Source organism: Stomoxys calcitrans, chromosome 1 (assembly GCF_963082655.1).
Source record: "Stomoxys calcitrans chromosome 1, idStoCalc2.1, whole genome shotgun sequence".
In the NCBI taxonomy this organism is placed as follows: Eukaryota; Metazoa; Arthropoda; class Insecta; order Diptera; family Muscidae; genus Stomoxys; species Stomoxys calcitrans.
In genome coordinates this window covers 9,725,984-9,740,263 of record NC_081552.1, presented here as the reverse complement: position 1 = coordinate 9,740,263, position 14,280 = coordinate 9,725,984, and the positions used below count along the sequence as shown (strand labels likewise).

Below are 14,280 nucleotides of genomic sequence, written 5' to 3'. Positions count from 1 at the left end.
TTTCGGCTTGTAAAAAATTTGGTAAGTTTTAGTCGGGTTTGGTAGGATTTTTCTTTAATTTTGTTAGGAAATATTTTTTTGAGTGGCAACACTGTACACGACTCATTTTGATGTTTTCTGATTTCCTTCAAAAACGCAAGGGTTAATATTGTGGTGCGGCAAATATTTCCCTTCAAGCCCAAACCTCAAAGTAATCATTAACTGCGTTGTTTTTTCAAGTCAAGTTCAAAGATCAGGATTTTACCATTTCTTATGGTTGTTTTAATCGCCTCTTCCTTTCTGAATTCATTCATATGCATATAAACCCTTCTAATGAAGTACGAGTATGTATCAACAGTCTGTTAAAAAGCAAAGCAGAGCTCTGGGCTTACACATCGATGTACATTATAAAATTATCATATTTACTACTCTCATGTACGCTTGCTACATATTAACAACAACAAAATCCGAGCAAGAATAATTTTTCTGAGAATGGGAGAACAGCAGCTACAGATTATTGGAGATTTTGATGTTAGTGAAACATACAAAACCTCTTATCAACCATAATTATTGTTGTTGGCTCTTATTGCAACTTTTAATGCAACCGAAGTGCAGCGAAAGCAAGAGAACAGAGCATTAAGAGGAAGAGAGCAATAATGAAGAGCATTAAAGACCACTTGAAATTCTGATTGTAAATCAGTTTGAAGAATGGTAACGCTAATGTTTTAACATAGTAGTTTAAATGTGCCGAGTTACAAGAAAAACAAGACCGCGTTTCCATAGTTTTGTACCCTCCATCATAGAATGGGGTATTTTAGTATCGATATTCCGATTGTAACACCTCGAAATATTCGTTTAAGGGTTCTATTCTATTCTGCTTTCGGAGTAGTAGCGGAAATTTTTAATAGTTTCGCGAGCGAAATTTGACAGCAATTAAATGTTTTTGTTTCCAAACCATAGGATGGGGGTATACAAATCGAAACCTCGAATATTAGATCAAACAAGTATAAGCGTGCTAAATTCGGCCGGGCCGAATCTTATACACCCTCCACCATGGTACGCATTTGTCAATTTCTTTGAATAACTTTTTCAATACATGTATATATGTATTACATCAAGTTTTTGACCAATATGGACCGTACTTGTCATGGTTATTAGTCATAAAAAAAAGACCTCCAAAATTTCAGGCAAATCGAGTAAGCATTGCTCCCTCCAGTGGCTCAGAGAGTCAAATTGGGAGATGGGTTTATATGGCAGATATACCAGTTTATCAACCTAATAGACCATACATGGCACAGATGTTGGAAGTCATACCAAAACGACATAAGCAAAATTCCAAACAAATTGGATAAGAATTGCGCCGTCTAGAAGCTCTGGAAGTATTGGGTTGCCCAAAAAGTAATTGCGGATTTTTTAAAAGAAAGTAAATGCATTTTTAATAAAACTTAGAATGAACTTTAATCAAATATACTTTTTTTACACTTTTTTTCTAAAGCAAGCTAAAAGTAACAGCTGATAACTGACAGAAGAAAGAATGCAATTACAGAGTCACAAGCTGTGAAAAAATTTTTTCAACGCCGACTATATGAAAAATCCGCAATTAATTTTTGGGCAACCCAATACAATCGGTATATATCAGGTTATAAACAGATTTGAGCCATACTTAGCTCATTAGCAAGTTAGTACATGAAGCAGCAGTTTCCGCTCCATCGGAATCAAATGTCAGCTCATAAAATTTTTGCAATCATCGTTGAAATAAAACATCTTATCAAAATTTAAAAACGTTTGCGCAGAATTTGGCACAGGTCACGAAACCCATCGGATAGGACGCAATTCAACCATGTTTCAAACGTTCTCAAGCAATGGCTTAAAGAATATATATGCATTGAAAAATTTTTAGGCAATTTAAAAGCAAACAACACGAATATAACTTTTGGAATGCTACAAAATACCTAAGGAGACCTAAAAGCAGAAACGTCCCAATTAGAAACGAAGATGGTTTATGGTGCAGGTCAAATGAAAGTAAAGCCAATGCTTTTCTTTTTGTTCTGATAACCAAGCAAAGGGGATATCTGATTTCGTGGACATACCATGTGAAATGCACCTTCCTATAAAACATGTTTCGGTTAGAGAAGTAGAACAAGAAATTAAGAGACTAAATAAAAAATCTTCCCGCTACGATATGATAGGGCTTGGTGCTCATCACGCTGATTTTTAATTCGATATTAAAACTTAGCCATTTTCCAACACAATTTAAATGTGCACAATGGTTTCAAAGCCAGGACAATCGGATAATTTAATAACATCATATAGGCCGATAAGCCTTCTGCCTATTTTTGAGGAAATATTTCATAAAAGACTATCTCCTTTGCTTAAATCCTTGAATATTGTGCCTGATCACCAGTTTGGTTTTTCGACAAGGACATGGTACTCCAGAGCAGTGTCAAAGAGTGGTAAATTTTATTATAGACGGATTGGAATGCATATTATATTGTTCGTTAGTTTTTTGGCCGTTAAGCATTCTTTTGACCGCGTATGGCATCACAGTTTTTTATATAAATTAAAGAAAACCTTGCCAACTCCTTTGTATCATACTTTAATGAGACCACCTTTTTTGTAAATATCGCTGGAACAAATCAGATATTGGAAAAATTAATGCTGGAGTGCCACAGGGTAGTGAACTTGGACCTATCTTTTACACAATTTTCACTTCTGATATGCCAGTTTCAAATGATGTCACAATTGCTGACCATGCTGATGACACTGCTTTACTTGCCACGAGTAATTGTCCGAGGAAGGCGACAGACTTTTTGCAGAGACATTTAAACACAACAGAGGTGTGGTATAAAAAATGGAACATCGAATGCTGACAAATCGATTCATGTTGCGTTCAGGCTTCGGAAGGAAGACTGTCCGTCTCCCATCCTCAATGGAATAACTATACCATCTGACAATAATGTGAAGTACCTCGGAATATTGACCGAGGATTAAACTGGAGAAAACACATACAATCAAAACGACAATATTAAAACCAAAAAAATGCGTTGATTACTTGGCTGAATAATAAAACCTTGCTATATAAAGCTATTTTATAGCCTCTCTGGACATATTGAATCCGTGTTTGGGATACAGCCACCAATTCGAACATCGAGATTTTACAAAGATATCAGTCCAAAACTCTACGAGAAATTACGAACGTACCATGTTTCGTTAATAATACCAGTATACGCAAAGATCTTGAAATCTCTTTTTTGAAAGATGAAATTAAACACTTAAGTACTTATCTAAATATATTAAGTAACCACTCTTATTTGTTAGCAATCAGCCTTTTAGATGATTCAAACGAAATCAAAAGACTAATTCGGGATGTAAGGCAGAAAATTTGTAAAAAACTATTCCAATTCAACATACCCCTGACTAATAATTTGTTATCATTTTTAATTAAAACTATTGTTTCTCTTTTTTGGAAGTGTTTTCTATTGGAATAAACCAATAATATGTCATGACCAGTGTTGCCGTTTTTGGTGGGTAGGTTTTTATCCTGGTAGGTTGGTAGGCTGATCTCAATTTTCGGTAGGTTTTCCAACATACATCTATATAAATATCAAGTTAATTACTGAAAAAATCGTTTCAAAACTAGTTCACTTCATGTTTCACGTTTCTGTGTAATCCTTAGGAGTGCAGAATAAAACCATGGATATTATTGTTAACAGTATTACTGTTACTGTTTAAATTTAGGGAATTTTCATATTGACAATAACTGGTACGAGTGTAACCAGGGTTTTGTGCGTTCAACGCCTTCACTCGGAAAACAGCCATATGTGGCAGCTGCACACAAATATGCTCCATACTCATGGTTCATTCAACTCAGGGTAACGGCGAATATGGGTAGATAAAGAGCCTTTCTGGGCTAAAAACACTTAAATTGGGAGATCGCTTTATCCCACGGCTGTTCATTGAAATTGGGTTAGAAATACGTCTTTTTGAACTCAAGATTTCGCATCGGGAGATCAGCATTTTTAAACTTATGGCTGTAGAGTGATTTCACCAAACTGATGAACGGGTATGTCTAGATCTTCTATGAATAACGACGATCTAGTACTTTGTAGAGTTGAAAATGTATATAATGTAATTCGATGTGTTCAAAATGCTCAACTGTTTGGCAGTGGCTAAAAATACACACTGCACCGAGAAAAATTTGGCATCTGTCATAAATTAGTAAACTAATTTTGAAAACTTATTTAAAAGTAGTAGTTATTTTGTCTGCTGTTATTTATATTCGACCGAAAATTTGCAAATTGTAGAAAATTTGATATATATTTTAAGTTATATGCTTGTAAAATTGAAAAATGAGATGGGACATAAAATTTCTGTTTAAAAATTTACATTTATGAGCTTCTTTTAACTTTTCAAAATTTGAAAACAGCAAAAAATGTTTACTGTTTTAGCAACAAATTACTCCTGTCCTATATTCAGCAGACTTTCTGCTGTTTCAGCAAACATATTTGCTGTTTTTACTAACAAATTTCTTTGAGTGTATATCACATTTTTGGCTTGTATAAAATTTGGTAGGATTTTTCTTAAAATTTGGTAGGAAATAATTTTCTTGAGTGGCAACACTGGTCAAAAAAATGGGTCATTGGAATCATAGTGCAATGGTTTTAACTCCTTTTGGCTTGCCTCTAAGGCTTTTGCATTCTCTAAGTTTATCATCGGCAAATCTCCGGTCTCTTCTGTCAGACTTTCCGTCCCTTCATTCTTTTAGCACACAGGCTTGACACTCATAACACGGAATTTTTGTGGAGTTTCCATTTTATTCCAATGAGCTGCCAAATGACATTTTACCTCTATTGTCACACTCTTGTTTTAGTTTAATGATTGTTTTCACATTTATCACTGTCTTTCTCTCTCTCTCTCTATTGTACCAATTGCTCTCTCAGTCCTTAATGCACTGATTTGGTCATTTCTTTTTTTTTTCTGTTTACGAAAAACAAAGTCATAAAACGCAATTAGACAAAAAAATAAATAAAAGCGTTTGAGTCCGAAATGGCAGGGTTCAATTTGCCTCGCTGCCTGCCTGCATATTTGAATTATCGCTCTAAGTCGGAGGGAGTCCCATATGCGTTAGTGGTCAACACAAGAACAGCTATAAAATGTTCTCAGTGGCAATTTCTTAGGGTGATAAGAAGAGCGTTTTTGTTAAAACCAAATCATTATGGAAGTATATAAACATAAGTACGTACATTAGGGCGGGTCGATTTTGTTTTCTTTTTAATCATATAGCAAACACTTAAGAAACTATGTATCAAAAATAAAATCCTAATCCGCATATATGCCCGCCTTTGGCAAAAAAAATGCTAGAAATAGTAGCTATTTCCAAGTTGAGAGGCTTGGACTATTTTCTTAGAATTTGATGCAGATAACGTTTTTGATATATGATTTTTATTTTTTTTTTCATCCATATAAATCAACTCGCCCTAACGTACAAACTGCCATATATGAATGTTTCTGGATTTATATGAGCATACAAACATGCAGTATGAGTCAGAGAAAATTTCCGAAACCCCATTTATTTTACGTACTAACAATGCTAAGTGCTTATCACTTTATGTTTTGTATTTCTTGTGTGCTTGTATAAAAAAAAATTGCTGTTCTTAACGACAAAGGATTGAAACATGGGTGGCTAGCATACCACTAATGCTTAGGTGCTTTGGTTCTCCTTTTTTCAACCTTATCTATATATGTATAAAACAAGTAAAAATGTGCTAAGTTCAGCTGGGCCAACCTTGGGAACCCAACATCAGCTATTCTGTTTACGTTATGTGTAGTTTATGCACGTTACGTGTTATGTTACGTTACGTGTATGTTTCTGTATACGTGTAGTTTATGCACGAAATTTTTGCAAAATCAGGAAAATTTAAGCTTTTGAGACAGACCGAGGGATCGGTTCATATGGGAGCTGTATCAGATTATACCCTCCACCATGGATCGCATTTGTCAAGTTCTTTGAATGGCGTTTTCAAATATATGTGAGCTTTATCAAGTTATTGACCGATATAAACCGTATATGTCATGGGCTTTACAGGGCCGTGAAGATTGCTTGACTCCGACTCCGAGCACTTAATATTTGAAATTAAAAAAGAAATCAGAATTAAAAAAAAAACCAGTAACGAAGGCCAAAAGTCGGGCTGTGCCGACTGTATAATACCCTACACCTACCCTATAAGTACAATGTGGGAGCTATATCCAATTCTGAACCAATTTTGAGGGACCTCGGCGGATGTTTTCAGATGGGTTATTAAACAATGCGTATCGAATTTCCAGAAAGACATATATGTTCCAGCTGTAATAATTGGGTTGTCAAGCCCAATTATTGCAAACCCAAAAACATATATATGGGAGCTATATATAAATCTGAACCGATTTCGAACAAACTTCTCAGATAATGCGGAAGTCGTCGAGCAAGGCGTTGTACAAAATTTTGGGAAGATTAGTCAATAAATGCGCTTGCAATGGCTCTAGCAGTGAAAATCGGGCGATATATATAAAAGAGAGTAATATCTAAATCTGAACCGATTTCTATGAAATTCACCAGTAATGTCGAGAGTCATAAAAAAATCCTTCATGCCAAATTTCAAGAGAATTGGTTAACAAATGACCACTTTATTGCATTATTACTGCAAATCTAAATCTGAACCGATTTCAAGCTAACTTCTCAAATATTGTGGTAGGTGTTGTACAAAATTTTGGGAAGATTGGTCAGTAAATGCGCTTGTAATGGCTCTAGGAGTGAAAATCGGGCTATATATATACTAGCTGACCCGGGCCCGCACCGCTGCGCCTTCTTTTACTTTATATGGAACAAAATTTTCCTTGGAATATTTTTTTTTTCGACAATTTAAGAGCTTTTAGTGAAATACCATGCTACGAAAATAGTATATCGCTTGTTTAACAGTTTAACAATATAAGTGCCTTTATGTGAATCCGAATTTAAGTTCGGATGTAAGGTGGACTGCATTGTTAAAATACTTTATTTCAGCCCGATATTCTCATGATATTTCATTTAGGGGTATTTTCGGGGGTGAGGTCGTTCCCCAGGCACTTGGCCCTGAAAAAATATCAGCATCGTGCTATTCTTTCAAATACCATTTATTTAAACCCCATATTGCCATTGGTTTTGGGGGAGTTTACACGATGAGACGTCCCCGTTTTCTAATCTTAAATACCTTTCATTTGATCCACATATTGCCATGGTCGAAAAATGTTTACCCTTTGGGGGGTGTTTTGGGGAAAGGGAGGTGCCCTAAATAAATGGTCCTACATTTGGATATCAAATTCGTATTCTACTCCACATTGACATTGTCGGTAAATATGCCCGATTTAGGAGTGTTTTGGGTATTGGGGGGGTCCCCAAACACTAAGCCCGGAAAATATATCAGCAACGTGCTCTATTCTCATATAACAATATATCATTTATCTGAAACCCATATTGTCAATGACCTAAAAATTGGATATCAAATTCGTTATCTAATCTCATTTAAACTCCTTACTGCAAAAGTCACCAAATATGTCCGGTTTGGGGTATTGGCCTTGGTGAGCAAATACGTCCTATTTGGAGGTTGTTATGGTGGTGGACGTCCTCTAGACAGTTGGTCCCTAATGTTGATATCAGATACGTGTTCTACTCCCAAATACCTTTAATTTGAGACCCATATTTCCGTAGTCGGCAAAAATGACCGGCTTGGAGGGTGTTTTGGGGGATGGGCGGCTACTCAGGATTCGTGTTCGATATCAGATTCGAATTCTACACTCAAATACCTTTTATTTAAGCCCCATATTCCCATGGTCAGTAAATAAGTCCTGTTTGGGGGGTGTTTCGGGGAAGGGGTGGACCCCCTGAAACGTGGTCCAACATTTGGGTATTAGATTCGTATTCTACTCGCAAATACCTATCATTTGAGTCCCATATTGCATGGTCGGTAAATATGTCGGATTTAGGAATGTTTTGGGGGTTGGGGTGGTCCCCCTAACGCTTGGTCCTACATTTGGATATCAGGTACGTTTTCTTATCCTAAATATCTTTCATTTGAGTCCCATATTTTCGTAAATGGTCTAAATATTGGGTTGCCCAAAAAGTAATTGCGGATTTTTCATATAGTCGGCGTTGACAAATTTTTTCACAGCTTGTGACTCTGTAATTGCATTCTTTCTTCTGTCAGTTATCAGGTGTTACTTTTAGCTTGCTTTAGAAAAAAAAGTGTAAAAAAAGTATATGTATTTGATCACAGTTCATTCTAAGTTTTATCAAAAATGCATTTACTATCTTTTAAAAAATCCGCAATTACTTTTTGGGCCACACGACCCCCAAAAAACCCCAGAAACCGCACAAATTTCCCGACCATTTGAACTCAAAAGAAAGGTATTTGGGTTAGAGTATGCATTTCATATCCACATTTGGGGCCGTCACACCCTCAAACTGGATTTATATACATGGAAATATAGGGCTCAAACAAAAGGTATAAGAGAGTGATAGAAGGCACAGCGGTGCGGGTCAGTTGAAATGTTCTTGCACAATTGAATGACTTTTATATACATTAGTATATTCCGATCAGGCTTGAACCTTGGAAAAGGAGCTTATATTCACAATCTTGATCTTGATGATCTGTTTTAATAATAAGTTTTTTAAAGCAACTTTTCTCTAGTATTCTAGCTAAACTTTACATTAACTTGTTGGTATGTACTTACTTCTTATAAATCTGAGGTTATTATAATCTTGATTGTTTCCCGTGTGAAATTCTTTGTTTAGTTTTTGACTATCTCGCCTTCCTTTTTGAATGATTTGACAGCAAAAGCTGTTACAACATTTATGTCCCAATCTTGTCTTTTTAAAGGAACACAACTTCGCCCCTCATCACTCTTAACATTTAGACATGTGCCATTGTCCGTTTGCAGAGTGGGGAAAAGGAAAACAATGCATACAATACGCATTTAACTGTTTCCAGATTTTCGATTTTAACAACACATTTTTTATTCACACGCACGTTAGGTAAACACAGAGCCGAGAATAGCGAACAACAGTAGGTAGCATTGGATAGGCTCTTCGGTTTCTGGTTTTGACCCATTCGTTTGGTTGGGGTCAAAATTTGAATATCCCTTTTTCCTGTGTTTTACACTTCCAACAGACCAAACTGCGGCCAACAGTCGTCATAAAAAGAGCTGTCATACATACAAGGCACGAACCGATGTTCTCATTGATATTGCCAATGTCTGTTGTTGTTGATGTTGTTACAGAAATATTGTACCCAACTATTTTGCATAAACTTTTTCGTTGCGGTGTAAAATCAAATAACAAAAGAAATGCCGTAACTAAAGAGAGAATTGTCACCCCTGTGTATAAATGTAGGGTGGGGGAAATAAGAGGAAAAAAATATCCCTCCATCATATATTAAAAAAAAAAACGAAAAAGAACAACTGGTCAGAGTGTAAACAAGCGTAAGCCTTACTCTTTGAATGAATAAGAGACACTTGGACTCATTCATGGAAACAACTAAGCACAAGAACACCAACAACAACTACAAGCAATAACAAAAATCAACATCAACAGCAATAACAATGAATTAGCTCAATTTTCGTATTGAAGGCTTTTTAGTTCCTTATACATTCTTTGTGGTGTCTTCTTTAGCTCTTAACAACTAATATATAAAAAGCAAAGGAGACTATTCATAGAAAAGAGATTGAAAGAAGAACAACAGCAACAATATCAAAAGGAAGCACTCATTAGCCACTGCACTACCTATTGTGTTTGTGAGAGAGGGTCAAAGGAAGGTTGCATTTTAACAAGACGAACTCGACCAAAACTCACTTTGGATGTGCGCTGTTGTGAACCCATGTGTTTAACATACGACAGAGGAATTTGGAAAACAACAGTTAGCTACGAGTTACGTTAAGGAATTATGGTAAAAAAATTGATTTTAATGAGGGCAGAAAATTGTTTCAACAGTTGGCGTTGCTTTCAAGATCATTTTAACCTTGAAAGTTATAAAACATTTTTTTCCTTAAAATTAAATGGCAAATAATTAGCTATATTGAGAAGAAAATGGAATAAATCCGTATAGATATATACATAAATTCGCCAGAAAAATAATTCCTACACATTAATATATAATTCGTATTTCGGCCATCGACCTTCAGTTAAACCGAGGATGTTTAGGTTGTAGTTTGATATCTCGTACTTGCCTCGTCGATTCTGAGAGTGTTCTGACATTGAATGTTCCAATCGTACACCGTGATTGGAACCCATAGGCCGTCATCAGTTCCATTACTTCTTGTTGATGTTTCTGCATTCGTGTTTTTAGATGGATGGCGGACTGGGTCATCGCATCGGTACACTGATAGAAAAATGGCGGTACTTTGCCAATACCGCCTGCTATTAGTTTGTTCGCGGCATTGTCAAAGATTTTTAATACCATTTGGTATCAATTCCATACCAGACAAAGAAGGCTATTAAGAATTGGCGGAGTTACATTTATATTCTTGTCATCGCGCTAGAAGTGTTGCTGAGCTTTGTACTTAAACTAATAGGACATTATAAAATATTTGTTAAACAAAAAATATTTTGAAAACCTGTTCAAATACTCGAAAGCGTTGAAAATGGAAGTATTGGGTTGCCCAAAAACTGAGTGAGCTTGGCTGGGAACTTTCGATGCATCCACCATATAGCCCTGACCTTGCACCATCAGACTATCATTTATTTAGATCTTTGCAGAACTCCTTAAATGGTAAAACTTTCGGCAATGATGAGGTTATAAAATCGCACTTGGTTCAGTTTTTTGCAGATATAGGTCAGAAGTTCTATTCTATGAGCGTGGAATACTATATTTGCCAGGAAGATGCCAAAAGGTTATCGAACAAAATGGCAATTATATATTTGATTAAAGATCATTCTAAGTTTTAATAAAAATGCATTTACTTTCTTTTAAAAAAATCCGCAATTACTTTTTAGGCAACCCAATAGTACAAATTCTAATGACATTCTACATCAACAAAATGATAGTCTCTTGTGTGAAAAACGATGCTGTATTGGTGTGTTCATGTGAAAACCACTTCTGGGAATCAATGGATATGGAATCATTTGCTGAATACAAAAAATTGAGGTTGGTCACGGTGTAAAATTACACTTTGTAATTATTAACATATATAACCGAAATAAAATTAGATTAAAATTATTTTCAATGTTTTTTCTTTTTGGTTCATTAGGGGGTGGAATAATCAATAACGGCTTGGTACTAAAACCAATAACGTCTGGTGCTAAAAAAAAAAATAACAGGTTGGTAATTAAACCAGTAGTAAGGGTAGTACTCAACGGTACTAATCATTTTATGTTTCATCCATACCATCCCGTATTGTTTTTGTGCCATACGGTGTTGTTTTACTATCAATACCGTATGGTACTGAAATAAGCACGTTTGGTATCAACTTTTCTATGGGTGCTGGGGCTGCCAGCGACCCTCTAGCCGGACTTTGATAGATATTCTTCTGAAGATCTGTGAGCGACCTATTACACGGTCCCATCGTATTCGAACCCGTGCAAGCGGGACACTCCCTGCTTGTGCTAACTTGTCCGTATATCTGATGAGCTTTCCTCTATCCACCACCGGGGGAGACGTCAATGGGTGAAGTAGCACGAAAACCCCGCCCGGCGCTTTTAAATCGTCTTTAAACAACTGATGTTATATTATTGCCGCCGCCCAAATTCTTTCCAGCACTTTCTATACTACCCTCGTCTACTTCTTATTCGTTAAAATATCAGCTTAAATAGAAGAGTTCTTTTCTGCAATAAGAATAAAATGTCATATGGAAAATCGATCGATGTTGTCTCTCTTGACTTTGCCATAGCCCTCAGACAGTTTCAACAGCGATCATTTATTTGTATGAATGTATGCAGTATGTAAATAAAGGGTGATTTTTTTGAGGTTAGGATTTTCATGCATTAGTATTTGACAGATCACGTGGGATTTCAGACATGGTGTCAAAGAGAAAGATGCTCAGTATGCTTTGACATTTCATCATGAATAGACTTACTAACGAGCAACGCTTGCAAATTATTGAATTTTATTACCAAAATCAGTGTTCGGTTCGAAATGTGTTCAAATTTTGACAAATTTTGTTCAGCGATGAGGCTCATTTCTGGTTGAATGGCTACGTAAATAAGCAAAATTGCCGCATTTGGAGTGAAGAGCAACCAGAAGCCGTTCAAGAACTGCCCATGCATCCCGAAAAATGCACTGTTTGGAGTGGTTTGTACGCTGGTGGAATCATTGGACCGTATTTTTTCAAAGATGCTGTTGGACTCAACATTACGGTGAATGAACACATTTCGAACCGAACACTGATTTTGGTAATAAAATTCAATGATTTGCAAGCGTTGCTCGTTAGTAAGTCTATTCATGATGAAATGTCAAAGCATACTGAGCATCTTTCTCTTTGACACCATGTCTGAAATCCCACGTGATCTGTCAAATACTAATGCATGAAAATCCTAACCTCAAAAAAATCACCCTTTACATACGTATGTATACGTTCCAAACATGTACATACATGAGGAAATATCGCGATTGTAAGAAAACGTGCCATTGTATTTGTTGGCCGTGCAAACAAAGATTTCTGCTGTTTGGCTGGCTTTGGTCTGGCAAGGGTTCGTTGAAATCGGCCCGGCCCGGTTGTTCTTTATCAATTGTCAAATTGGTTTGGTTTTATTTTCGATTTCATTTCGATGACGAGTAGGAGAAGAGTGCCACGCTGAAGCAATGCTGCCAAGAAGCAAACCGAAAAAAACTTTCAGGCTCATATTGTCGCTTTGGACATTATTGTTGTTGCATTTTATGGTTTAATTGTTGCCGTTGCGGCGTCTTCCTATAGTTTTTTACGAATTTGTTAACATGTTGTTGGTCTTCGGTTGGCTGGTTGGTTCGAAGGTTGGCTATGGCAATGCTGCCATACATCTGTGTCGTCGTGTCTTTGTCAAATACGGACGGACGGCCATCCGTTGATGATTTGTTTATGTCTATTTTCGGGATTTTTCAATGTTCAGAGCGGGTTCGAAAGTGTGTGTAAACAATGTGTGTGAGTGTATATTTTTGCAGCTGTTTGGAAACGGGATTGGGAAAATAGGAAAACTTTATCTTGCCTGGCGTTAACTGATATGACTGACATTGGAGAAAAGGTAGGGAGAAGTTGACGATATTGATTTTCTACTTTGTAGGTGAATACATATTTTGTTGGTAATAGTTTTGGGTCTCAGAAGATGGTTGACAATTTATAATTCATTCATTGATCAGATAAATTTCAAAACAATTTTTAGCCGTTGTTGTTGTTATTCCCTCTCAGTTGGGCTTCTTGGGTTGGGATGGGTTGGGTTGGGTTAGTGCCGATTTGTTGGATGGATGGTGTCATCGTTTGTTCGTTGTTGTTTTTTTTTGTCGATATTTGGTTACCTTTGTCAATATTGACTTGATTCGTTCATTGGCGGTTGTTGTTTTTGGCCTGATGGTAAATTGAAATTTGTGTTTGGTTTATTTATGATGACCTTTTTAACAAGATAAGGGTATTTAAACCACCAACCACATCAATCCATTTTAACCAAAATGCTTACGACTATAAAGGAGTTTCTGAAGCGTTTTCTGTAACTTTTATTATCTGTTCAATTAAAGAGTTATCAAACAACCAACAACAACAATACCACCAAATCATAAGTCGTGAGAATTCTGCAGAATTTTGACACAAAATTATATATTGAAGGATTTCTATTTGAAAGCCGTTAAACCGGATTAAGATAGACACTTATGACATTTATTTAATTTTTGAGATGAGTCTTTTTTTTTGACAAGCCTATTTTGGCAAATGTCAGAGTAACTCTGATATTTTATGGCAGCAGAGCTGCCAGATCAGTCTTTTGGAAAATTTGTTGCAAAAAATTTGTTTATAATTTTAAATTTTATACCCACAATCATAAAAAAATTCTATAGCGATTTAACGATGTCCCTCTGTCCGTCCGTCTGTTGGATAAAGATAAAGCCATATAGACCGATCTAGCGATTAGGGGTATAAAACCCATAAAAGCTACATTTATTGCCTGATTTCTCTGAAATTTGAAACAGTGAGTTAAATTAAGACTCATGACATCCGACCCAAATATGGTTCAGATCGGACTATGCTTAGATATAGTTGCCATATGAACCAATCTGCCGACAAAGTGCGCAAATCCCGTCAAAAACTCATTTATTACCCGATTTTGCTGGAGTT

General features: G+C 36.1%; 1 protein-coding gene and 1 long non-coding RNA gene across 2 annotated transcripts in view; both read right to left on the bottom strand.

Annotated features, from left to right (window-relative positions):
* The window catches only part of LOC106091664 (rho GTPase-activating protein gacU), a 47,651-nt gene extending 38,712 nt beyond the window's left edge, over nt 1-8,939 (bottom strand). The window contains exon 1 of the mRNA XM_013258267.2: nt 8,725-8,939. Coding sequence (XP_013113721.1) covers nt 8,725 — 1 coding nt within the window. The 5' untranslated portion in view covers nt 8,726-8,939. The remainder of the gene's footprint in view (nt 1-8,724) is intronic.
* A 4,263-nt stretch (nt 8,940-13,202) lies between these two features.
* LOC106091663 (uncharacterized) lies at nt 13,203-13,879 on the bottom strand. Its single transcript, XR_001222035.2, has 2 exons — nt 13,718-13,879; nt 13,203-13,664 (listed from the first exon to the last, which is right to left on the bottom strand). It is a non-coding gene; the product is annotated as an uncharacterized LOC106091663 (long non-coding RNA).
* Nucleotides 13,880-14,280: the final 401 nt, after the last annotated feature.